Source organism: Trachymyrmex cornetzi, unplaced genomic scaffold, assembly GCF_001594075.2.
Source record: "Trachymyrmex cornetzi isolate Tcor2-1 unplaced genomic scaffold, Tcor1.1 scaffold147, whole genome shotgun sequence".
NCBI classification, from domain to species: Eukaryota; Metazoa; Arthropoda; class Insecta; order Hymenoptera; family Formicidae; genus Trachymyrmex; species Trachymyrmex cornetzi.
The window spans coordinates 5710663-5736953 of record NW_017296059.1 but is presented as its reverse complement, the minus strand read 5'-3'; the positions used below and the strand labels follow the sequence as shown (position 1 = coordinate 5736953).

The window sequence follows — 26291 nt, the reverse complement described above, 5'->3', positions numbered from 1 at the left end:
TAACATTAATAATATTCGTAAACTCACAAGTATTGGCGTAAGTAACTTGTAATTTCAGTTAAGTAACTTGCAGTTTCCCTAATTTTTTTTAGAAACGTATTTCTGGAATTGCATTATCAATCTTAATGACAGGCCCTGTTCGTCGAATTATTTGAAACTTGATGATCAATTTATTTATAACGAGATAAGTATGCGCTCCTGCGTCACAGATTTTCCGCTTTCAACTTCCGTCTAATTTCCCAATAAACGCTTAATCGAGCGGTACCAGGAATGAGAGAGCCGAGATCATGAGAGAACGCAAACTCGAATATGATAACCCGTAGACACGACGTCTCGGCGATACGGCGAGGGTTATCAGAGTTACGAGAGTTACGTTGAATCGTCGGAAAATCTGGAATAACACTCGCGGGAGTTTCACATCACGTTATCATTAGACGTAGCAAAATACGATCCCAAGGCCAGGAGACGAATATGTTTGCGAGGATCTTTTTGGAGGCGCGTGTTTATTTCTATTATAATTATACTGACGTAAACAAGATAGCAATTAATCTCTCAGCTGATTATTTAATTCCTAGAAATTAAAGTTAGAAAAATTGTTGGAATATAAACGCAGGTATCTGTGAAATCTCTCTGGGAGACATTTTTGTTTTTTATTTATAAAACTATTTTCTATTTTATTTTATTTTTTCAAAGAACGCACCTTTTTATGAGGGATGAGATATCAAGAGCAAATTCTTGAGCAGAGCAAGTTGGAAGTAAATTGTTTTCAAAATGACGCTTTTTAATTTTTTTGCAAAGCCTGGAAGAGCTCCAGAGATATGAAACTCGTCATTGAAATGAGAAAGGATAAGGAAAAAGCTCGTGAATCTGCAATTCTTAGGATAACATAGAAAACATGTTTGCTGAAATCTTGCAAAAGAAAAACAATTCTCAGATTTTCCAAGTATTTTTGTTTAAAATTTCAAATATAATTAGTAAATTTTTTAAATACAACTTTAAAATAAATTGGAGTGCAAACAGTGCAAACAAATTACATATTAAAAATTAGAAGACAGCAATTTCATGAGATGTCTATCATTTTTTATAATTGGAGCCGCAACGGCTCCTATAAACGCTACAATTATAAAAAATGATAGACATATCATTGACATTAACCTACAGAATAATGTAAAACCATTAATTTATATACTGTAAGTAAAAGTTTAATTAGTACTATTTAAAGAAATATGTATTAAGATTTAATAAATTTCATTTTATTATATCTAAAAATTAAGCTAGATACAGATCTAAAAATAATTTTAGGTAGTTAGACCATCAAAATAATAACATAGAAATTCCAACTATAACGAGCAACGCTGTAAAAAGTTGACATTCTGGCAAATAATTTGAGCGTCCTGCAGAATGATTTTTGTGCAGATTTTTCAGATAGTAAACAGTCCGAGAAAAGGACGCTGATTGTTAGAATCGCACAGTCGGTGGTCTACGACGTGGATGGTTCTCGCGATTTAATCCGCGCCCGTAACCCTTCTCCTCTCTTTGCACAGGCTCAAGGGGTTAATGATAAAAGTAGCCGGCACGAACATCGCGCCTTCAGTCGGTCCGCAGCCTCTCTGTTGGCTGTTGTTCCCCTGCCGCTCTCTCAAACGTTTTTCTCGCGAGGAGGAGGAAGCGCCTCGAAGCGTGCCTCTCGTTAATATGCCTGTGACGATCTAAGATTTTCTCGCAAATCACGAGTACACGCGACGAACAGTGTGAATCCTCAGACAATGATGTATAAGCTAATCGTTTCTTGTGCATTTCTCTGCCTGTTCTATCCGCGCCTTCGGCCCTGCGAAGCCGGTGCGACTGCCAATCGGTAAAGATACCCCTTGGCACTCTATTTCGCGAAACTAACGTTTCTTCTCTCGATTATTCTTTTTTGTATCGATTACCCGCGGATATCGGACTCTCTTGCAGATTCTCCGTTATCGCTGACTGACCGAGAATAATATTCGCGATGCGCATTAATTTAATAATAGCCACATCGATTTTTCCTCGCGATAAACTTGAGAGTATAAGATGTCGTTAAGGAACTAAGCTATGAAATAGATCTTTTAAAGACAGTTCTACATAACAGATTTGCGAGATTCTATTCGAGAGATGTTTAATATCTGGTTAAATTAATCTTAAAGTGAAATGGACTTCTGAACGTATCTTTGATGTTTTGTAAATACTATCGAATGGAGGAACTTTGAGTTGTTCGAGTAATTTTGGTCACCCTATCCAAGGAACACACAAAAGTTAACAAAAAATAAAAAAGACTTAATTTTTATTCTTAACATTAATAAATAATCAAATTTTGTAACCAAAGATTTATTTTGACTTTTATGATGTCGAAATCATTTTGATTTTCTCTTGACTTCGGTATAATTACAAATATCACACTTTTTAGTGATCTATAAGGCAGTTATGATTCCCATTGATCTCGTAAAAGAAATTCTTTACAAAATTCCCCCGCAAAATCGATATTTATTATGTTTCTCGCTCTTGTGTGGTTTAACCGGCTTGTTCTTTTAGAGGATATGTATTCACTGCACCAAGGAGATTCTTGGCCGGCGAAACCGAGAGTGGCTGTTTGTCGCTGCATAATCTCGAGCCACCGGCACACGTTATCCTGGAGCTGCTATCTCCAGCGGGTACGAGCGCGGAAGATGAGGTACTAACCAGGACGAGTGGCGTCGTCAAAACAGGTAAGTTCTTCTTTCTTGAATTCTACAATTGATCGATGACACCGTTTGATTTCCGAATGCTCGACAGTTTTAACTGACTCAAATGATTTCATGGTATTGTTCTCAAAACATACATAAAGATAACCCAAAAAAAAATATTCTGCCATTTAGCGGTTCCGTGTTAATGTCAGAGGATTTTCCATTTATATATGACCTCAAGAGGATACTCTATAAAGTAAAGGAATTTTGTATAACCATGAAGTACTGGATTTAGGATTGCAATCCTCTCAATACTAGAAAAATGTCTTACATGTACCGACATGCACGCGTACCACGTAAATGACAAGCTTCTTCTAACAAATAAGCGTGCCGCTAGTATTTTGTATATCCTCTTATTTCAAAAGGCTATTTGAGTTATTATAATAGAATTTTTTATAGAGGAATTTATTTTTGATCATAACTCATGTGTCCTCATTTTTATAAATGAATACGCGTTATAAATATACGCACCTGATTAATGTAAGATTAATGTAAGATTTTTTGCTTAGAGGAAATACTAAGAGGAATTCCTCGCTTATCGGCAGTTTTTTTTTTTTGGGTGGACAAACGTCAAGTAATATACGATAGAATTCTAGCAAATTTTATGGAATTGGCAAGTCCATATAGGGACAGACACCCACTTATGTAAAATGTACTTAATTTTTCTAATAAATGAGGGATCGTCGTATAGTTATATATTATAAGATACTTTTCACATTGTGTAAAATAAATCTATAAATTACATCAAACATCTCAATAAAATTTATTTTAGCGGTGACAAAATTTATTTTACTGTGCGGTGAAAAATACAAATATATATAAAGTCTTGATAGTTATTTGAGTTTATAGTCTTGAGAATAGTACGACTTATTTTATTATAAGGTAATAATGACATGAATAGATTTATTATAATTGTAATGTACTTTTTTACTTTACACCTCCTATATTTTCACTTCTAGGCAAATAAAGTTCATCATAAATTCGGCAAAAATTACCAGAATATTTTCATTAATTTTATAAGGTAAAAATTGTTCAATTTTTCTCCTTGTATAGGGAATTGGCAAAATGTGAAGATACAATTTTGAATTTGAATACCTGAGTTTTTAGAGTTTTTAGAGACAAAGATTGTTTTTCACACTTTTTGGTTTTTTATATCTCACGATCTCTGGACTTATACGTTCTTCTATTCCTCAGATACAGAGACTCGCGATGGCGAATTTACGCCCGAGGATAATCGAATATCCGAATACGACCCGATGTGTTATCGCGCACGCGACGCGATAACGCATAATCGTCGAAAATACGCGTGGATTCCTGTGTTGAATTCAGGGACGTAGCAATGGGATAACAAAAGAAAACATCGAATAATGGCCAATCTTTAAAGAACGGATAATGGAGAACTGATAATTCAAACTTTCACTCTACCTTTGATAATTTCGTCAAAGATATTCAAGTTTCTCGAGATTACAGATCGATGATATTCGAGATTATCGAAATATTTCTACCTAAAATTGTGAATACGTGACGAGGTTGCACCACGTTCGAGTGGGGTTCCAAATTTCGCACTAATAAATTTACGGTCATGAGAAAGTTTAATGGAGAATTTATTTTCGGGCCTCTGGCTACGCTCCTGAATCGCGTCCCGGTCTTTCCTCCTTCTTCCCTCGCAGCTCGAATCGGACGCTTTAAACAAATCATAAATTGAAATTGTCGCCGCTTCCTGCGGGGGAGCTAAATGAGCCGAGTCTCTCTCCGAAGGGGAAATAAGCAATCGCTCGGGATCACATGGGAAACCCATCTGCATTGTTATTCACGGGATGCACAACAAGTATAGGACTTGATCAAGGTCCGAGTTTATCGTACGTTTATATGATTGATGCCGCAGACGCGCGGAAAGATTTGTCGATGAATCGCTAAAAAATATATGATTAGTAAACTTGTAGTAAATTACAGAGCGAAGACTCTTTATTGTAAAGTAATCTAAAGTGTATTCTAAAGTCATCTAAAATGTTTTGATAATAAATATCTTTTCTTTGCCTTTCAACATATATCTTAGACTTGCTGTACTTAGCGAAATAGTTCAATTTTACGGTGCATTTATATAACTGTTCATATTTTTATATTTAAGCATCCGTTAGATAATAAAAATAAACTATTTTTTATTTTATATATATATTAAAATCTTCCCTAAACTTGATTATTTTTAATTCGAATAATTCAAATTGCGTCAACGTATAGTTCAATCGCGGTTGTCGACAACATGATTAATTAAGCAAATCAACTTATGCAATTTATACACGCCATTATCTTTATACTATTAACTATTGCGACTGTCATTAATTTTATTCTTCTTTTTTTCATTGCTCAAGTATTTGTAGTTGAAAAGTAGAAGGAAGTAAATTCAGCCATTGGTTTTGTTAACGTTTACTATAGGAATAGAAACATGTCTGGAATTGGCAGTACCTTTCACGAAATACTTCAATGGACGACTACGATTGAAGATAAAATTCGACAAATATCCCGACTACGTCGTGGAAACGGAAAAAGAAGTTTATATCGAGCATGATTCCCTAATCACGTTCGTCGAGACAGATAAACCTGTCTACAAACCTGGGCAAGATGTGAACATTAGAATCCTTATGCTCAAGCACGACTTGAAGCCTTGGAAGAAAACGGTTCGTCGCTCGTTACCAACATAAGTATTAATGCAATCGTAACTAATCAGTAAAGTAATAACATACCAGGATCGTACAGAAAGTAACGGCCAATATTTTTTTATAAATTAGGATTTTTTATTATTGAAAAATCAGATATAATTCTTAATCTACCGACTTTTGTTTATTTTTCTACATAATTCCAATTTTTTGGAAACGTTTTTCTTTTCTAGAAGCTTGAATATTTATTTATAGCATAAAACTTTATGAGGAAATAATTGATGGAACAAAGTTTTACATTACAAAGAAATATTTAAACTTTCAGAATGAAAAAAATGTATACAAAAAGTCGGGATTATGTAGAAAAATAAACAAAAAGTTAAGATAATATAATTACATATTAAGATAATGTACTCGATATTTCAATAACAAAAAATCTTAATTTATAAAAATTGTTGCATTATTTTCGATATGACCCTCGTAATATATATGTTCTACTCTAAGGAGGGACAATTTATTCATACAGAACTCTAATAATAGAATCGGCTGGAAAGAAGAGAAGAGCTCTCATTTAATAATATGGAGCTTGCCTCTCTTTCTAGATACCTAAAGTATGGATTGAGAATCCATCCGAGGTGCGAGTGGCGCAGTGGGCCAACGTCAGTACTGAAAATGGAATGGCGCAATTAAAATTCGCTCTATCCCCGGAACCAAGCCCGGTAATGTGGTCCTAAACAAGAGCACACAACGAGAGTACTATAACGATAATGCTAAGGATGCTGTTTGTGCTACAGGGTACCTGGAAGATTAAAGTGGAGAAGAGAAGATCGCAACCGCAACTGATCCATACAACCGTATTCGAGGTGAAGAAATACGTTCTTCCGAGATTTCAAGTGACCATAACTTCACCGGGATACATTCTCGCGGATGCGGAGAATGTTACGTGGAACATATGCGCAAAGTAAATGATCATTTTGATAATCAGCGAATTGAAGCATTTGCTGCAGCGTATCTGCATGACACTGTTTTATTACAGATACAGTTATGGCAAGCCGGTCAAAGGTAAATTGCTTCTAAAATCGACGCCTCAAATACCGACATGGAGAAGGAAACCCAATCTCCCAGAAATACATTACGAAACGGAGGTCAGTAACCTTCGACTGTTGGTTGACATTAATGTTTATTTTATCTTTATTAGAAAATTTACTACTTAAACGACTCCAATCGTATCATTATAAAAATCAAACTTCAATATTTTACAATTATAAGTAGAAATTAAATCGATGAAATAAATCAAATGAAAGAAATAATCTTAGTTTCGATCGAAGCGCAAAATCTTAATACTTAATGATATTCATATCTAAATTTGCATATATAAATATCACCTATTTGATACTAAAATCCGCTTCGATCGAAAACATCATTTATCTTATTTGATTCAATATTCTATAGACATAGTGCGATATGAGAGATTCGGTGTCCCGCAATAGATTTAAAATTATCTGATCGTTACAGCTGGATTCGCCGGATGGTTGCACCGAATTTGTATTATCGGGCGCGGTGCTCGGACTTGCTCAATGGAAAGTGGCACCAAATAACATCGTCCTCATAGCTAACTTTACCGAGACTGGTACCGGCATAGTAGAGACAAGCATTAGCCGGACTGTGGTCGTGCATCAGGCCTTAAAACTGGAGTTTCTGCCGTACACACCAAAATACTTTAAACTAGGCTTGCCGTATCATGGAAAGGTAGATTATTGCAAATAATCGTTTCAATTTCTTGCGTACTTATAAGACGACTTATAAGTTTATCAGGATTCAAAATTACTTAAATATTCGCTATATGCAAAAAATTAAAAGAAAGAGTTTTATTTACTTTAAAAACACCCGTTAATTTCATAATTATTCATGGCCGAAGAGGAGCTAACAATAAATGAAGTTTGAGACAGTTCGTGTGTTTTGATATCTTTTGTAAAGTGAACGAAATTTGTATTATTAGTCATCTAATTGATTCGTTTGAAATTTGTTTTATTCCTTTTATTTCTCAGGATTTCCACTTTTGCAGCTAAATGAAAGTATGCTTTTTACGGAATGCGAAATAAATCTCTTTTACAGTTACGCGTCTCGCGGCATGACAATACCCCGGCACCGCACGAGAAGATCCAGCTCTGTGTGCGAGTACGCGGTAAGGACGAGTGGCTTCGCGTAGTAGTTGAATGCCGCAATTTCACATCTTCGTCTGACGGTTTTGTTGACTTTGTCGTACCACCACCGCACAGAAACATCGTCCTGCTGAGTTTCGTCGCAACTGGTATCGACTATCCCACGAAATACTACTCGCCGGACACACGTTGGCGAGTAAGTTTGTGAACAGTCATTACATATTATATTTAAAAAAAAAAGATTTAAACAAAATACTTCATCTTTAATTACTTTTTAATAATTTATTTGATTAATTTAAAAACAATTTATTCTAAAAGAAAAGATAAAGACACAATTTTTGAATATTTAAAAACACTTTGTGCAAGCATAAAGTCGCATTTGCGAATTTATAATTTATCGTCAGGGTTGGATAAGTTAACCTTTTTTTTTAACTAAATTAAGTTAAAGTTAATGACCTTAAAAATTTAACTTACTTAAAGTACGAGTAATTCAATTAATTCATAATGAAATCAATTAAATTAGAAATTAAGTTAATTAAAAAAAAGTAATTGAAAAGTTAAAAGTTAAATTTAGTCCGAACAAACAACTAAAAAGAAAGAAAAAGAAAAAAATTTGATCGTTTTACATAATTTTTTGTATTTTTCCTTTTTCACATAATATATATTAAAGGATCACTGGTTTTTTTGTTGTTTACATTTGTTGTTTACTGACGATTACATGATATAAAAGACATAAAGTTACGAAATTATATACTCATTATCCCTTTGTATTGTGTCTAAGGGTTAACTTAAAACAAATCAAAAATTAAAAGTTAATAGTTACCGATAAAATATAACTAAATTAAGTTAAAAAATTAAAATTCTAAAATGTAACTAAGTTAAGTTAAAATTAATTAACTTTATAACTTAATTATTACTTAACTTTTTAATTTAGCCCTACCCAACCCTGTTTATTGTAAATCGCAATTAGGTTTTCATGGATCAACCATCAGCACATATCGAAGTGAATCCTTGGTACTCACCGTCAGACAGCTATTTGGCGGTAGCCCGAGGTTATCAACCGATTGTTTGCGGCGAAAAGTACTCATTCAATGTTATGTATACGGTGCCGGCGAAAAGTAAAACCAACGAGTCCATTTCCTTCCATTACTCGATCAATTCTAAGGGGGACCTGTTAATATACGGTCATGTAAAACACCGACCGACTAGAGATACGGTTTTGAATTACTCGGAATTCCGGAACTTGTTAGGAGCCGTCGAATCACCAGGAAATAAAACAGATCAGGGTACAATTGCTCACAGGTAATATTCCAATTGGCAAAGTACACTCTCTTCCATAGATTCTTTTCACTTCACGTTTACTTTTGAAAACCTTTGAATGTGTGCTTCGAATTGTTTTATTTATTTAAAAAAATAAAAGTATAGGATCGTAAATTTCTGACATTGATTTCTTGTTTCTCAAGATTCCCTCTCAGCGTCAAGATCACTCCGTCTATGGCACCTGTCTCCGAATTGTTGTTATACTACGTTCGTTCAGATGGTGAGATTGTTGCTACCACGTATTCCATCAAAGTGGGACACTGTTTCGAGAATAAAGTAAAGACCGCCTGGCACACCGACGCTCAATTCCCGGGAACAGCCACTCAGTATCACGTGGAAGCAGCCCCTTGGTCTCTCTGTGGCATTTCAGCAGTCGACAAGTCGACTCGTTTCTTAGCAGGAGCCAAAGCAAACCTGATTGATGCTGATCAGACTTTTGCGCAGATGAAGAGATTCCATATCGAACCGGAGCCGCGTCCTATTTGGACGTGGACTCATTGTAAAGGTATGTAAGATACATAGCGATACAGACAGTAAAAAAACAATAATGTTAGATTAATTCTTAATTCTTCTCTTGAAGTATTTTTGTAGGATTTTTAAGTTACGAGGATATCCAGTTAATGTAAAACAGTTTGTGTAATTCGGCATATAAATTCTTGCAGCTGCAACGCACGAAGAAACAATTAATACAGAATTCGATCATTTACCAATGCCCGCTTTTGAAGAATCACCCTCGTGGGAGCGTAAAAGGAGAAGAAGAACGGTGTACAACGGCGGACTTGTAAATTACGTAGATGCCATACAGGCGTTCGATGTGAGAACTTTCTGGAAATGTAAATAAATTCTAAGATTGTAAGAAAGGTAATTATATGTCCATTGGATCTTGCCCCGTATTTCAGGACTTCGGAGCTGTTGTGATGAGCGATTTGATACTTGAAACGCGGCCCTGTCTTCAACGTCGTAGAAGTAGAGGTAGAAGCAGCGTGAAGGCCACTATGATTGCAACCCCTGCAATTCCTTTCTTCTCAGCATCCGCAGACATGGAAACGGATGCTGGTGCGTTTCCAGAAAAATTGCTTGTTCATAGATAGATAGATTTTACCAAGCAAAACAACAAGTCACGATAACACGAAAATGGATGATGTTAAAATGAATCATTACTGATTGAAAAGTGACTCTTAGTAATCATTTTGAAGCCATTTTAACGCACATTTTTGTGTCATAATGACTTATGTTCTGTTCGGTTTTTTTTTAAACTGTATTTATTATATTATATATTTATCAGACGCATTATTTTTCGATAGGAATGTTTAGAGCGAAGACATTGCCTATGGCGTATCCATTATTAAACGTGGGTCCCGAGCAGGGATACGTGGATCAAGCGTCCGACCAACCTCCCCTCAGATCTTACTTCCCTGAAACGTGGCTGTGGGAATTAGTGCCTACAGGGTACATGTTTAAATTCACAGAATATATTTATCATTAATCAAAAACAATTCCGTTGTAATTGTCCTCGGCTAAGTTTTAAATTTTATTTTATTTTCTCGTTTTGAAATATACATAGGATACATTAGCAAGTTATTCTTACACTTTTTAATGTACAATTAAATAAGAAAGCATTTTCAGCTTCCGTTTGTTTGATTCATATTGCTTCATGTATACTTTTTTCCTTTACTTTTTATAGAAAAGAAGGCAAAGTGACGATAGAACGTACTCTGCCTCATACCATTACCGATTGGATCGGATACACTGCATGTGTTTCACCTACACACGGTCTCGGAATAGCACCACCAACCACCATCACGGGATTTCAACCGTTTTTCCTCGATTATAGCTTACCATATAGTGTGAAACGCGGAGAAATGTTGCGCATGAAAGTTTCTTTGTTTAATTACATGCAACACAGTTTACCGGTAAGTTTTTGACATTCATTTCATTCTTGTTCTACTATCATTCGACATTCCTAGTGAAATTTTAATAAAATTCAGAGATTATATTACAAAAATAATAAAATACACACAAATCGATTATTAACGTAGATACATATAGAATTGAAACATACTTTTACATATATTATACGATCTTTGATATTGAATAATTGAGAGATATTCATTGCACATTAAATCGCATTTACAATAACCGACCGATATGTTATAATTGATTGAGCGATGATTTTCGCAGGTCAAGATTAAGTTGGAAGATGCAACGGGGCTCGACTTGCATCTGTCGCACGCAGTTGCTTCGTTCTGTGTAAAACCACGAGACAGTGTAGTGCACGAATATATTCTCAGACCTCGAGTTCTAGGCGATGTTAATATCACTGTTTCCGCTTCGATCGATTCGGATTATGCCGAGCCATGCGGCCCGGAAGTCCTTCTATATACACGGTAAATGGCTCAATTTGAATAGTCCTGTTTGCAGTTACTAGCATTTAACAATTCTGTAAATACATTTATTCGTCGAAATTATATATGAAAATCCGGAATTTCTTTATTTATTTTAAAGAAAGTTAGTTTGAGTGTAATTTTAGACCATATCACGTATTTGCAAAACAATATAGAAATAATAAAGCAAAAAACAGCGCAAGATTATAATGTATAAAATAATAGGATACCTATCATTTAATACTCCATATTTCAGTTAAGTCAAGACATGTCTCATCTCAATATATTTTTATTAAAGTAAATTACTTTACATTGTCTTAATCTTGCTCGTTTGTTGTCTTATTATTTTTATAAAATATTAAATTCCTATATTTATTGGCTCAATTAAATATAAATTAAATTTGAATATAAATTTCGGAACTATCTTAGCCTGGCTAGTTCGCTTACGCCAATTCTTATATTACAAACTTCTTTCACAATACAAACGTTTCAACCTTTAATAAGGTCCTCCTCAGTGAATTAATTTAAATTACAGATACACACAATATGATAACCTATATTCTCCCATTCGAAGTACAATAAAATCGTTTTCCACAACATGTAGATCTCTAAGTGATCCGCTGTATGATGTTCTGCGTAAGCCAGGCTCGAATAGCCCGAAATTTATATTCAAATTTAATTTCTATAAAAATTTTTAATATTTCATCGAAAGGAGGAAAATGTGATCTTGTTAAACATGGTTTTTGGTCATTTAAATGTTAGATATTATAAATTATGGATTAAGCATCGACAGTATTTAGCAATTTATACACCCTTTTTAGGGACGTGATTGTAAAACCAATACTAGTACTACCGGAAGGATTCCCTGTAGAAATGACAAAATCTGCGTTCATCTGTCCGAAGGACTTTACCGATGATTCCACCATAACTTGGAATCTCGATCTACCTAACGATTTGGTGCCCGAGAGCGCGAGAGCATACGTGTCCCTGATAGGAGATATCCTGGGTCCGGCTCTCGAGAATCTAGATAAGCTCGTTCGTTTGCCGATGGGATGCGGCGAGCAAAATATGATTCTCTTTGTTCCTAATATCCATGTTATTGGCTACTTGGACGCTTCTGGAATTGACAATCCGGAGCTAAGAGCAAAAGCGATCAAAAATATGGAGAAAGGTACTATTCGATTTTGATCTGATTTTAATGAGCGATTAAGGATAGGTTTTTTGATATTATATTTGATTGTGTGATACAGGATATCAGCGCGAATTAATATATAGACATCCGGACGGTTCGTATTCCGCGTTCGGTCCGGAAAGCTCAGAGGATGGTAGCTCGATTTGGCTCACCGCATTCGTGATCAAATCCTTTGCTCAAGCGAAGAATATAATTCACATTGACGAACGAGATCTTAAAATTTCTGTAAAATGGATGGTGAAGAAACAATTGGAAAATGGATGCTTCCCTGTGATCGGCAGAGTATTCCACAAGGATATGAAGGTATTACATACGCAGCATTAAATCTTTCTTCAAAGAAGTGACACTTAGTACTCTTAAATGTGTTTACAGGGCGGTCTGCAAGATGACGATACTTCTTCCTCGGCATTAACGGCTTACATTCTGATCTCGCTCTTAGAATCGGGCGTGCCATTAACAGCATCACTCATTAATAACGCTCTACATTGCCTGGAGAAAGGAATGGAGAATGACGGCGGTACAACGTACACGGCAGCTTTATCCACCTATGCCTTAACGTTATTAGAACATCCGAAAGCGAACAACAGCATGAAATTGCTTATGAAACGTGCAACGCGGAACAATGTACGAATAACAAAATTTACTCTAATTTTATCCTCAACCCTCAACTAAATCTAAGTTTTGAAGCAGGCCTGTCCAGAAAACTTAGCTCGCGAGCCAAATTTTGGATAAAGCTAGTTTTAAAGTGACCTGTTTAAAATACAGAATGCAAGTGAACTTTCGCCTATAATGATTGATAGAGAAGGGTTCAAAGTTTTTTTTATCTATGATTAAAAATTTCATAGTACAGATTGTACCAATCATTATACAAAAATTAAAATACAAAAATTTTTAGTTCGGCTCTAAATCTGTTGCTGTAGTCGAGTTTATGTCAATGAAAATATATAAGATAAATCTCAATCGGTGTATCTTCATGATAAATTTTCATTTGCTAGGATCTTCTCTGGTGGGAGGATAAACATAAACCATCGCTAGGATTGAGCATCGAAATGACAGCATATGCCGTGCTGTCTTTGGTGAAGTTAGGCGGCGAGACGAACATGGTCGAGGCGTTGAAGGCAGTTCGTTGGATGTCGAAACAACGCAATGCGGAAGGTGGTTTCACATCTACACAGGACACTGTGCTTGGCCTGGAGGCGCTTACGAAGTACGCCGCTGCGATGTCGAGCAACACAACGGACCTCTCGGTGCTCGTGACCGCCGGTGAGGTGGACCAGGTGTCTAGAATGTATAACGATAATCGTATGGTCCTCACGCAGATTCGTCTGCCCGTCATACCAACGATAGTCGAGATCTTTGCCGAGGGTGAAGGCTGTGTCTTAGTACAGGTAGCTTTAAATTTGTTCATAGAATTTTATAATAAAATATTCGATATTTGTACTAAACCATAAATTCGTATAAGTATAAAGAATTTGACCGAGAAAGGAATTTCTTCTTTTACTTGACTTACTTATATTGATCTAATTTCTACTCATAATTATTTTCAGAGCAATATAAAGTACAATGTTGCACATGCGACCGGCTCTGAAGCCTTTGACCTCTCAGTTAACGCAGCTCCCGCAACGTGGCTGGACGAATGCTCCAGGCAAAAAATTACAATTTGCACGCGATATAAAATGGCAGATGGGGAAAGTAATATGGCATTACTAGAGATCAATATGGTAAGCGGATACGTCCCGGATCGTACGAGCCTTCATTCTCTGTTGGAAGATCCAGCCACAAGTGAGTGTGCAATCGAAGAATATATTAAGAGGTACTAATAGATAAAATTTATTCCCTTGTGTGACACACAAATATTTGTAGAAGTGAAACGTTTCGAGGACGATCGCGGTATCGTCACCATTTATTTCGACAAATTAATCAACCAAAAGACCTGTATATCGTTTACGGTGACCAGAGAAAATATTGTGGACAGACTTGAACCAGCGAATGTAAAACTTTACGATTACTACCAACAGGAGTTGACGATATCTAGCGTAAGTTTACAAGAATATTCTCAATAAACACCAACTAACAATGATATAATTTCTTAATTTCCTACTCAACAATATAACTATTACGTACAACGTGCGTTATATATTATATTTTATTTATATTGTTGAGCGGGAACATTTAATATTGATGTAATGTTACTGTTAGTATTTACCGGCTTGTTCATGATTCATTAAATATCTAAAATATAAATATAAATATACATATTTTATAATATATTTGCATTATACATTTTTCAGAGCTACAGTTTTGCGGCGACTTGCAGCAGTGCCACTCCGAGTGAAGAAGTGGAGGTTCCCAATCCGGTGCCGATAGAAGTACAGGAAATGGGCAAAGACACCGCGAAGAAGGATACTGTGGAAAAAGATGTACTCGAGAAAACAGCTGAAATCCCGAACGATCGAAACGGAACTGTAGAGCAGATAGGTAACGCGACTCAGAACTCTGATCTGGTCAAGCAACTCCGTGACAAAGTAACAAATGAGAAATCGGTAACCGGCATACAGTCTAGAAGCGAGGATATTTCACCGGTAGACAATTCCAATCCTAAAGTAAATAGTGACGATATCAATACCGTTACGAATGTTAGCGCAGCCAACAATAACGGCGTCGAGTCTGGTAATATGAATAGTTAATGAATATCACGTACATAGCTCGAGAGTAATGAGAACGATTTATACTGAAATCTTCTATTGAACTTATATATTTACACGATTAAATTCAAATGTATTAAAGTATGCTTCCAGTGCGCATTTCCAGTAGAAGCATATTTTAAGAAATCATGTTCAATTGCGTATAAATATAAGCTCGAAATGTTTAATTAAATTATTCTCGTTATTTTCGGGATAAATCTCTTTCTTTTTCTTGTATCATATCTTCTTCGTAATTTTCTAAATTTCCTGAATTTCTTAGTACCACAAAGAGAAACTGGAAGCGGCCAAACGCCGGACGAGCCGGACATCAATCTGAATCCCGTGTTCGACAGGCTCGGACCACCCAGCATAGATCTCGAGGACATGGAGGCACCGTTTTTAACTTTTAACAGACAGGGCCAAGATCCTTTTGCGACAGACTTCGATAGAAATCCGCTCTTCGTTGTGGTTGATCACGAACTAGCGACTCCCGAGGGTATCGAAGGACCTATACCGGTTTCTGTCAAACCCGGTATCATACATTTTGACGACAATCCTCTATCAAACATGACCAATGAAACCGATCAGAAAATAGAAGTGGATCTGAACAACAACGAAACATTACGTACGTAAATTCGAATAGACGTGAAAATTACACAAAATTGAAACCATTTTGATTTTTCTCATTCAGAGAAATTGGATATACATACAGTATAGCCCTCCCATACAGCATAGATCTTCAAGGGATGTCCTACAAACATCCAGAGGATGTTTCTACATCTTAAAAATGTTTCCAGGACGTCCCTCAGATAAAGTGTCATGGAAAATAACAGCTGAAAACTTCACTGATTCAGCAAATCTACAGTCGTAATATACAGACAGTCAATTTTCTATGTTAAAATAGCAAAGTTAACAGCTGAGTAATATTAGCGATTTGTTAAACCATCAAATCTTCTTAGTTACAGATATTGAATTCGCGCAGTAAGTTATAGGTTTGCTGTCCCACTGAATTTATTTTTTTTTCCGTGATAACTTGTTTCAATTATTCAGTTTATATTTTTTTCAAATTAGAAATTATCTTAATAGGTAAAATTAATCTTTTCCGTTATATATATAGTGATACCGGCACTCGAATAATTTTTTTTATTTCAGCACCTCTTGGTTCGAACGAGTCCTGTCCTGTATGCGCCGATGAATTACCGTCGAATATTAACGATCTTTATTGCTCCGCCAGTAGCGTCGTAAAGGCGGCGATTAGACGATTACGTAAAGCAAGGCTTCTATTAGATATGCAATCATCGCACGAAGTTACACGCCTGCATTCGATGATCGCATTTGTCTTAAGATCCAATTGTTCTTGCCCGCCTTTAGATAACCGTAAGTTGTGAGCATAATTAAGAACAACTATATACTATCGCCATTATATATTCACTATTATTATTTATAATTTGAATTATATTATAGCTGGAAGTCTAGCACTGCTGATGCACTTCGAGGACGGCGAGTTTGCTAAGCGCTCGCATAATCGATACGTCTTAGACGAACAGGTTTCTATATACGGATTACCACCGATTGGTGGTGTTCCACGTGAGATAATGGACGCTCGAGCAACGTGTGCGAATCAAGATAATAGCGCATTTCTTAATCTTCCTACGGCTGACTGATCTTCGGCGTTCCGCCGAGAATATACTAAATACAAACAGAAATAACAGAACACGTCATGTATCGCGTATCAGCGAAACTCAATCGAGAAGAAAAACTTAATCGTTTTCAGCCATACATATACAAAAATTAAATTACTTGAACTAGAATAAGATTTCTCTTGATTTGAATCAAGAAATTCATCGTTGCAATTTGATTCATTAATTTTAGCACGTCTCCTGTATGTAATTTGAAAGTAAATTTTACACAGGGTATGTAGTCGAATACACTCTGAACTTTCATCGCAAATCACTCTTCTGCATCTCCCACCGTACACATATCTCGACATCACATATTCTATGTTAAGAGTGTGCGATGAGAAAACATAATATCTAATAGAATAAAGTGTCATTTTTACAGCGAAAGTCGCGTTATATCGTTTAATTCTCGTAATTGTGAATAGCAAATAATTTACAAGTTAACAATAAACTGTAAATAAAGCACAGCGATTTATGATATAATAATTGGGTAATTCAATGAATCCATGAAATGTTAATCTTTAGTGTCGTATTTTCCATCACGGATTTTAATGTGCGAGCTATGTTTAAGCTATGTGTTTAAGGTGAGTAATAATATATCAATTTTTTGTTGATTAGCTTATGAATGAATTAGCTTGTGTAATTTTTCTAAACATTTGAAAATTGTATTTTCTTAGATAGACTCGATTGTGCAAATTTAATTCCGGAGAGCCAAAAAACGATGTTTAAACAAAAAAACAATCCTTTCTAAACAATGAAAAATTTTACAGAATCCGGTTCGAACAATTTTTACGCGTACAAGAATGATAGAAGCAAGAAGTATGAAAATATTTTGAGTTTTGAACGAATGTGTTGTATCTTTATTTGTTGCTCATGTTTGATCGCACTGTAATAGTTATTACAAATTAACAATCACCCGAATCGAATTCTCGCTACATTAAATAGTATTCCGTTATAATATATGTACGATTATTTAGTTAATAATTATATACGATTTTAATTCGTGATCATATTGTCCATTTGACATTTAACATTAATAGGATCGAGTTTGTTATTATCATGCGAAATGATATTTTAATTAAATTTAAATCCTTCGTTTGTTATATTAAATCTTGCATTTTTCAAAGGATAAGCCTCATTAAATATCAAATGGATAGATTCTCTGGAAGTATTATTATTTATTCACGCTGTATACAGTTAAATGCTTGAAATAAATAAACATATATAACTATTGCTTACTATACACTATTCATCGCGCTGGTTCGCTACAATACCATTGAGAACTTAACTACGTAAGGAATGAAAGGATGAATGTAATTGGCAGTAATAATCGGTATTCGCGCCGCCCATATCTCGCGCTAGATGACAAACACATGTTTTCGACTGCGAATATCCAAGATAGGAGTAGGCAGTGTATTACTTGCGGCGAATATGCATTGGCAAGAATGACGGAGTAACGCAAACGATGAGCATAAAGATATAGTGTGTAAAAAAAAGATTAAACAGCATGACATCTGACATTTGATAACGGAGCAATACTCGATCTCAAGGCGATCGTCCCATCGAGAGGGACTTATATTTTTCCCTTAAATTCGCCAAGAGACGCAGTGAATGTAGCTTGCAAGCGATGACGATCGTAAAATACATCACCTTCGCGAAGGCGCGACACATACGCTTATTAACATTTATCGACATTGAGAGAGATGTCGTATAATATAGACTATTAGTACATGTACCACCGATTCGTAACCGAGAGCTATATCTCGACGGCGGAGAATACACTACCAAAAAAAAAAACGGCCATCCCGACGAAGTTAAGCATGGAATACTAAACAAAACAAAAAAAAAAAGAAAGAAAGCATTTAAACTAACAAAAACAGACTCACGCCTCTCTCATATAAATATGAAAAAACTCGTAGAATACTATATGTAAGATCTTTAACAACTGATATGGATATGCATTTACAAATTTCACAATTCGAATACACAAGCTCGATATTAAATTATGTATGACTTTCTCGCGGGATTACTAGAATCTGTCGTATATTCGTTTACAGACTAAGCAGTAGCGATAATAGATCAATTAAAAAATTCGTGTCAAGCTGTGTTTTTAAGCAGAAAAAATATAGAACTATAAGACACAAGTTGTACTGGAGTATTGTCGTTGTATCGGTACGGATCTTACGAGACAATTCCCTAATCAAATCAGTTTTCTTTATAAATATTAATACGCATTATAAAAATCTTCCTACATGTTGCATATTCTTTTCGGATATTACGCTACAAATATAATTGCTATATATAACACCGTTAAACCTACGCAAAGCTATTCCCGGTCGATTCTTATTTAATTGCGCATTTAAACGCATCGTTTTATTGTACAATAAATCATATATCGATTTAATATGGAGCCTGCGTGTTATCAGGGAAATTTCAGCGGGCGGGCTAAATTACAGAGACGCAATAAACGTAACGGCGGCCTCGGTACATTTATGCATGTAATTCGAAATTGATGCATGAAAATATTAGATAAAAAATCGGAAAATACTGGTTTCTATCCGACTGATTTTTATCGTACCTTACGCGTCAATTATGCCAGAATGAGAATAGCACGTTGCTCGTAAAGCAACACATTGTTACGGACTTACGCGAAGGTCGCTGCTGTACTACTCAGTAGATTTTGGGTGCCGAACGATCGTTGATCGGGCCGCTGGTCTTCCTCAGCGGGGTACCACGTCTAATCTGATCCATGAGGGAGTCTCTCATTTGCAGAGGATCCATGATGGGAACGCGATTACCCATGATGCGCCTGATACTCGCGGATCTGCTCGTATTCCCCGCCTGCTGCAGAGCCTGTTGCTGTTGCGCCAATTTAGCGTTCAACGTTTCGAGAAAGCCGGGAGCCGCCGTTTTGACGTTCTTGGACTGTTGTTGTTGTTGTTGCTGCTGCTGCTGCTGCTGTTCCAAGAGTTGCTGTTTTCTAAGAGACTTTGGGCTCATATTCACACCCGCTGTGGCATTGCCGCTCATGGTACCAATAAGTTTAGCGTTGAGCACTGCCATGAAACCCTGGCCTACGCCGCCAGGTCCCTGTCCTTGGCTTGCAGCTTGTCCAGCTTGACTGACAGTAGTACCACTGGCTACGTTGGTGGTTTGTGCGCTGACAGATCCGCGTTCTTGGGACGACGAACGAGCAGCCGAGCAGGAACGTTCAACCGATGAACGAGTTATCTGCAGCACGGCATTATGTTGGATGATGCTCGAAGGATTATTGTGTCCCTGCTGCTGTCCAGTAGCCTTTCGTAAGAGCGACGGACTGGCTGGTGTATGACGAAGCTCGGTCAGAGTTCTCACTGTTTCGGAAACCGAGATGGATCTACAAAAAATAAAACATTAAGTAGAACTACGGACTCGCATCAAAGAAATTAAATTGGAAAGAAATTAAACTGGAAAGAGATTAAATTGTGGCATTGAAACTTTCAATTATAAAGTTTATTGTAGCTAAAAATATTAAGCAACGTCGATCTTCACCTCTGAGGCGTAGGGCTGACCGTGGGCGAAGAGCTTTCGAGAAGGAACGCAGGTGGCGGAGGAAGGTTCTCTGTCTCATCGCAAACATTCTCGCCCCGATCTTCATTAACGGATGAAGTAGGAGGTACGGTGATGACGGTGGATGTGCGTCTTGTCGGTGGTGGCGGTCTGCTCGTCTGCTGTGCAGACCCTCTACGTGTCACTAACGTAGCTGCGGCGCCAGGTACGTTCCACGTATTCTCGTTTTGATTGTGAAGCGAATGAGAGTGTGGCAAAGTATTTTGGCTTCCGTATCCACTGCTGGATTCCAAACTGGACTCGGATGTCTGACTGCCGGCGTCTTTCTCCGGGACTTCGATCTACACGATTCAGCGAAACGTAAGCAAAATTGAAAATATTTGTTTAAAATATTGTACATCTTATGCCTGTATCAAATTAAACTGAGATTGAAATTGAATTTGACTAACCAAAACAAAGTTTATTAAACTTGATACTGATTTTGTTTCTTCTAATTAGTTAATTTCTATTTCAATCTCAATCTCTAGTCTGATCTTTAGACTTTATATTTTGTCGCTGTTTTCGTATACCTTGTCAGTTCCTGGTGTTGTTAACGATGCTGGAGGAGGAGGCGGTGGAAGTTGCATCTCCTGAGCACGACTGGCAGCTAGATTCGCCAACTCGTGCATGTTTACATACATTGGTTGTTGGAGCTGATGGCTTGCCAATTCTACAGGACCGTTATAACGGTAAGTCTCACATCGAATCGTAGCTCACGTAGTTTACGTATCGATGTTAAACAAACCTTTCGCCAAATGAGCAGGAAGAGGTAACTTTGGTTTCCCTCGAGGACTACCAGGCGGCTCGTTTTTCACCGGAATCGTCGGTCGTTCCAAACTAGAACACCTATTCGGTATAGGTGGACGATTGCCGCCATTATTTCTACGAAGCTGCACCCTGGACAGCTGCTGATTCGAGGAAGAACATGAAGAGGAAGAGGAAACCGGAGAGGCAGGCTGGCTATGACAGCAACTGTTACCGTCACGATCCGGAGCTTGGAATGTGTAAACGCTGAGCGCCGGTCTTTGATGTCCCTTTTCGTACGCTGAAATAAAATAAAAAAAAAACGTAATTAAATCGGAATTGCAAATCGAATTATCATGACAAGCACATATATAAATATTACTTACCGGAGGAAATAGTATGTGGCCGTTCGTTCACCGCTCCCGGGTTTTGCCGATCGTACTGAACAGACGTTTCCTGCAAATCAGGCCAAGTAGAAGTTGTCACGGGTCGCGTTACAGTACAACCGGTACTTTGATTACTTAGAGAAGACACATTCGATACCTAAAAACACGAGCCTCCTCTTTAACCGACCGCCAACGAGAAAGAGCAGGACAAGATAGAACGTGTGAAAATGCATTCTTGAAGTTAAACTACTGAATTTTTTTAAAACTGGGAACATAAGCAGATCTAGCAGCATGATCACTAGGCGGCGGAAACTTGTATGGTCTCACACTTTGAATCTTCTATATTGTGCCATTGTGATTTTAACGTGAACATTTCATAGAAATTATGGAATTAATGTTTAATTCTAAATTGTTTTAAAAATTGAATGTTTTTTTTAAGAGCTCGTCGTTGGAGGCGACTTTCGCTGCACATCGTCCGTCCGGAGAAGACTATTCATCGTGTAATTCTACTAATCACTAAACGATTTTACCTGATGTTCGGAAATCGGTTGGTTGTACAACGTATCCTGTGATGTAAAACCGGAGTCGCGGGAACTGCCACTGGTCAAATGGCGCAACGTCGTGATGCCGCTGATGCTGGCGGGCCTGACACCAAATGGCTACAACGAGTACAACATCGACTACCACATACAATAAGCTCGGGCAAATGTAGCAATTAATTCGTGCTGTAAAATCTATATTCGTGATTACTAGGTGCATTGCAGCTGATGCACTAACGGTGTTACTATGTCATGCGGCATGAAAAAACATCTAATGGATCAATCCGTAAAAAAAACAAGGTGAGAAAAAAGAGAAAAAGACAGAAGAAACGAAAGATACTGCCGACGCGTAATTACCTGAGAAAGCGATCTATGCCACGGATGTCCAGATGGGCTCGGATGGCTTTTACAAGATCCACTACTGCTACTAGTTAGAGAACTGATCGAACACATAGAACTCTTCCTCGATCCGAGAGACAATGACGGGCTCGATGGCGGTGTAGCCAATGACCACTGAGTAACGTCGCAACCTTTTATGTCCGTTATTACCTGCTCGGATGCAGGCGGTAAATGATGCGGCGACGCGGCGTGTCTTTGCAATTGATCCGAGACTTCTTGCAGATGCGTCAATTCCATTAACATCGCTATCTCCTCATCCTAAACGGTTGATTATGCATTTATATGTGTATACATCGCCATTGTACGTCAGTTAACGAATGTATATATACGTATATATCTTTAAAATATCTACTAACGAGTACGGGTTTCAGGAATCGGGCAAGGAGACAAAATCTGCCCCTCTCTTCGAGAAGGGCCGCACGGACGGCTTTTCGTTCCGTTTCTTCTAAACTCAGTCTTTTCTCCTGAACAACCGCCGCTGATGACTCTAGCATCCTATTGAGCTCCACATCAGAACATGTCCCGTGGCTTTGAGACTGTCCTTGAACATGTAAGTGAACTTGAACCTTTCGTGCTTTCTTCTTTTGCAGACGCAGAGTATCGGTGGAGCGTTTCTTTAGCTCCGTCCTTGCCTTTTTGAATTCTAAAAATAGCGAGATATCGAATTACAGAACGACGACGCTTCTTGAAAATGTAGTTTATCAAATTACTATAATAATCGTAAAACCTTTGGCATGTTCTTTGTCTAAATTGATCAAAGACTTCTTCCAATCTTCCAATTTCTCTTGTAAAGGCAGCACCAAACAGTCCATAATAGCGCTTAAAGAAACAAACAGTAGATATGAGTGCAAAGAATATTCGGATATTAATTGAATAAAAATAAAAAGAAATTAATGAAGTTGTACACAGGATATTTTAACATACCTAGTAAATGACTTCATACGAGTTTCCACCGCTTTATGTCTCAAACATATTCGTGTCAGTGCTGTTCCGATTTCCTTAGTTGCACCTTAATAACAGTGTTATTTTAATATCACTTTATTTTATTTTTTTTTATAGTTTTATTTTATATTTTGTCCATTTTAATTTATTTAGTACAGACATTTAATAATTCAAATTATATAGACAATATAAAAGATTTATTATCATTAATTAAGTGATTAATTGGGGCTTACCTCTGGCATTAGTCGCAGCATCTGCTATTTTCTGAAAAGCCTCAAGATATGCGGAAATAGCCAAAATGGCAGCTCTGCAATAATATATGTCTCACATTAAAGATAAAAATTTCTAAGTATCCCGAATCATGCAATTTCAATATTTATTTTACAAAAAATATGCAATATACATAAAATACACATAAAACAATTGTATAAAATCTCTCTTAATGTTGAAGCTATTTAATATAAAATATGTAATAAACATATAATAAAAATGTGCTGGTGGAAAATCTGAATTATTATAAAATAAAATATATTCGAGATTATGTAAATTTCTTCACCTCAAACTTGCGTGTAGCTTTGTAGCTTTTGAAATCAAATCTTCCCAAAGTGGTGCTCCGTTCTATAAAGAGAAACAGAGTGTTATAATGCATACGAGATTTATATTTTTTTAATTAATGTCAACATAGCTCTAATATTAGTTTTTATTAGTCAAACAGCAATCTGGACTGATATACTGGTAATAGATAACATAATCACACACGCCCCTGCATATTTTTTTCAATAATGTGTGCGATATGTGTATATAAAATACTAGTTTATATAATACTAGAGTTACGATTTCTTAACACATAGCTATGATTCATAAGAGAAACTAACTCAGGAATACACAGAAAAAAATGTTTTTGCTCCTGATTTCTCAAAGCAAACATTTTACTGATTTTACTGTTTTAAATAACATTAGGATATTTTGTTTATACTTAAAAGTTAAAGCATTTGCTTTTACAAGAAGTTACAGAAATTATAAGGTATGCACAAAAGAACATCAATAGTAGAATATTAGCCTGTCCTAACAACAATGATATTTGCAAGTAAATCCTTTGAACTATAAAACAAATGCGTTGCAATAAAAACAAAAGAAATACATAAAAGGTAGGCTGTTACTTAAAAGAAACACTTGAATTCACTTGTCACAAATAGTTGCTCCATTTTTACTCATACGATCAAATACATTTTATACACACATCTTAATAAATCATATTTAAAACATTAAACATATAAAATAAAATATCCAAAATATTCCTTCTAAAAGCTCTGTAAAATCAAGAACTAGCAAATCTCCAAGAATGCTAAAATCTTGAAAAAAAAAAAGGATAATTTCATTACATGGAAGAGTGCAATAAATATAATACAATCGGGATTCTCAGGTAAAAAGGAAAAGAAATCATAGCAAAATAACATAAATCTTTAAATTCAAAATCCTCAGGAATTATAAAATCTCTAAACCAAGAGAATCAGGGTAAACATTCCGACAGACATCGGCCTAAAATACAAAAGGTGTGCGAAGCGCGAATGATGTCGAGGGCGATCGGTCGAACCCAAATAAAACGGATGTTTCTCACCTTCATATCAGTGACGATCTGCTGAAACAAACCGCCCAACGCGCTACACTCCCGCTCTATCGTCGCATCCATGTTTTTTCGTTTTCCAGAGGTTTGGCCTGAATCCAACTACTAGGTGGTACGAACGCTCTTCGCGGTGGACGCGACGAGTTCACTCCGCGTCGTCGACGCGACGGACGTTGACGGAAACGACACACCGTCGCCAGCGGGGACGTGTGGTACGGACCGTCATTTTCAACCGCGTGAGAACGAGAGACGGAGAGACACGCGCGCACACACAGGCACAGAACAGAGACAGAAAGAGGGGAGAAACCGAGACGAACGAGGAAAAATGAGACAGGGTGACAGCAACGAAGCGTGGACGCGTCCACGATTCGCGGGCCTCGTCGTCGTCGCGAGAGTAGACTTTACCAGCGGATGCGCAGGGTGAATCTCACGAATCTTATCCTCGCGGCTCGCGACGCTCTGTAAACAACACAACACACAATAGCGGTAACAGCGACGGACGACGACGGAACGCGCGGCGTGAGGCGTCCCGTACGACGCGACTGTCAACGAACGGATGGACGGACGATTGAACTCGCTCGCTCGCTTCGCGCGCGAATCTGTTTCCTCCGCGCCGCGCTGGATCGTTGCCCTCTGCGTGGTGACCTCGTTCTAGAAATCGGGATCGATGTTATTCGGTATGCGCCTAATCGTTATCCCGGAGGGAAAAGCGAGACGGAGAGGGACGGAGGATGGAGAGAGCGAGAGGGAAAAAGAGAGAGATAGACAGATGGGGAACATCTTCCGGATTCCATGGAGGCATGGAGCTTGTATACACTGTGCGGTTGGCTACGGTTGGCTAGCGCCGCTTTCGCGTGCGATTCTCGCCGCCATACTTACCGCTCCACACTTCTGATTGGCCGGCTGTCGACGCGGTTAAATCAGAAAACTACTTTCACACGAAGAATTCTGTATGATAAAAGGATCCAACTAACAATCAGAGCAAAAGAAGTTTGAATGTGTAACGAAAAAATCCATTTTTTTTGCAAAAAGAAAAAGGTACAAATAATTTTGAATCTTTTCCTTTTTATAAAAAAATTAATTTTTCATTACATATTAAAAAAATATTAATTGATAAAATATATCACAAAGATTTTTCAATTTATAAATTAATAAATCTCTCAAGTGACTCGACTTAAAAAATGACTAAGATCATTTCCTTTTAAATAGTTTTACAAGGATAGCATAATCATTAAGTTGAGACTATA

General features: G+C 37.0%; 2 protein-coding genes across 6 annotated transcripts; one reads left to right on the top strand and one right to left on the bottom strand.

Moving 5' to 3' along the window:
* Positions 1–1607: 1607 nt before the first annotated feature.
* Positions 1608–17552, top strand: LOC108757675 (alpha-2-macroglobulin-like protein 1). 2 transcript variants are annotated; one of them, XM_018502167.1, is made up of 25 exons: positions 1608–1855; positions 2557–2729; positions 5181–5422; positions 6004–6120; positions 6196–6362; positions 6438–6546; positions 6917–7150; positions 7517–7759; positions 8534–8865; positions 9027–9388; positions 9546–9697; positions 9783–9939; positions 10188–10332; positions 10568–10796; positions 11065–11270; positions 12089–12438; positions 12518–12762; positions 12832–13083; positions 13455–13847; positions 14007–14241; positions 14323–14495; positions 14751–14937; positions 15424–15768; positions 16296–16520; positions 16608–17552. In XM_018502167.1, exons 1-25 carry the CDS (start codon positions 1767–1769, stop codon positions 16805–16807), a joined length of 5562 nt encoding a protein of 1853 aa, XP_018357669.1. In that variant the 5' UTR covers positions 1608–1766; the 3' UTR covers positions 16808–17552. The 2 variants fall into 2 exon arrangements, with proteins under 2 accessions (XP_018357669.1, XP_018357667.1); XM_018502165.1 differs by having other exon boundaries at positions 1767–1855; positions 14751–15129.
* Positions 17553–17641: 89 nt separating this feature from the next.
* On the bottom strand, positions 17642–25762 carry LOC108757677 (MTSS1-like protein). 4 transcript variants are annotated; one of them, XM_018502170.1, is made up of 13 exons: positions 25039–25762; positions 23977–24038; positions 23654–23727; positions 23403–23487; positions 23206–23297; positions 22835–23121; positions 22437–22736; positions 22071–22199; positions 21541–21697; positions 21156–21455; positions 20941–21080; positions 20354–20712; positions 17642–20198 (listed from the first exon to the last, which is right to left on the bottom strand). In XM_018502170.1, the coding sequence occupies exons 1-13, from the start codon at positions 25108–25110 to the stop codon at positions 19493–19495; spliced, it is 2763 nt and encodes a 920-aa protein (XP_018357672.1). In that variant the 5' UTR covers positions 25111–25762; the 3' UTR covers positions 17642–19492. The 4 variants fall into 4 exon arrangements, with proteins under 4 accessions (XP_018357672.1, XP_018357673.1, XP_018357674.1 ...); XM_018502171.1 differs by having other exon boundaries at positions 21541–21610; XM_018502172.1 differs by lacking the exon at positions 22071–22199.
* Between the last annotated feature and the right edge of the window lie 529 nt (positions 25763–26291).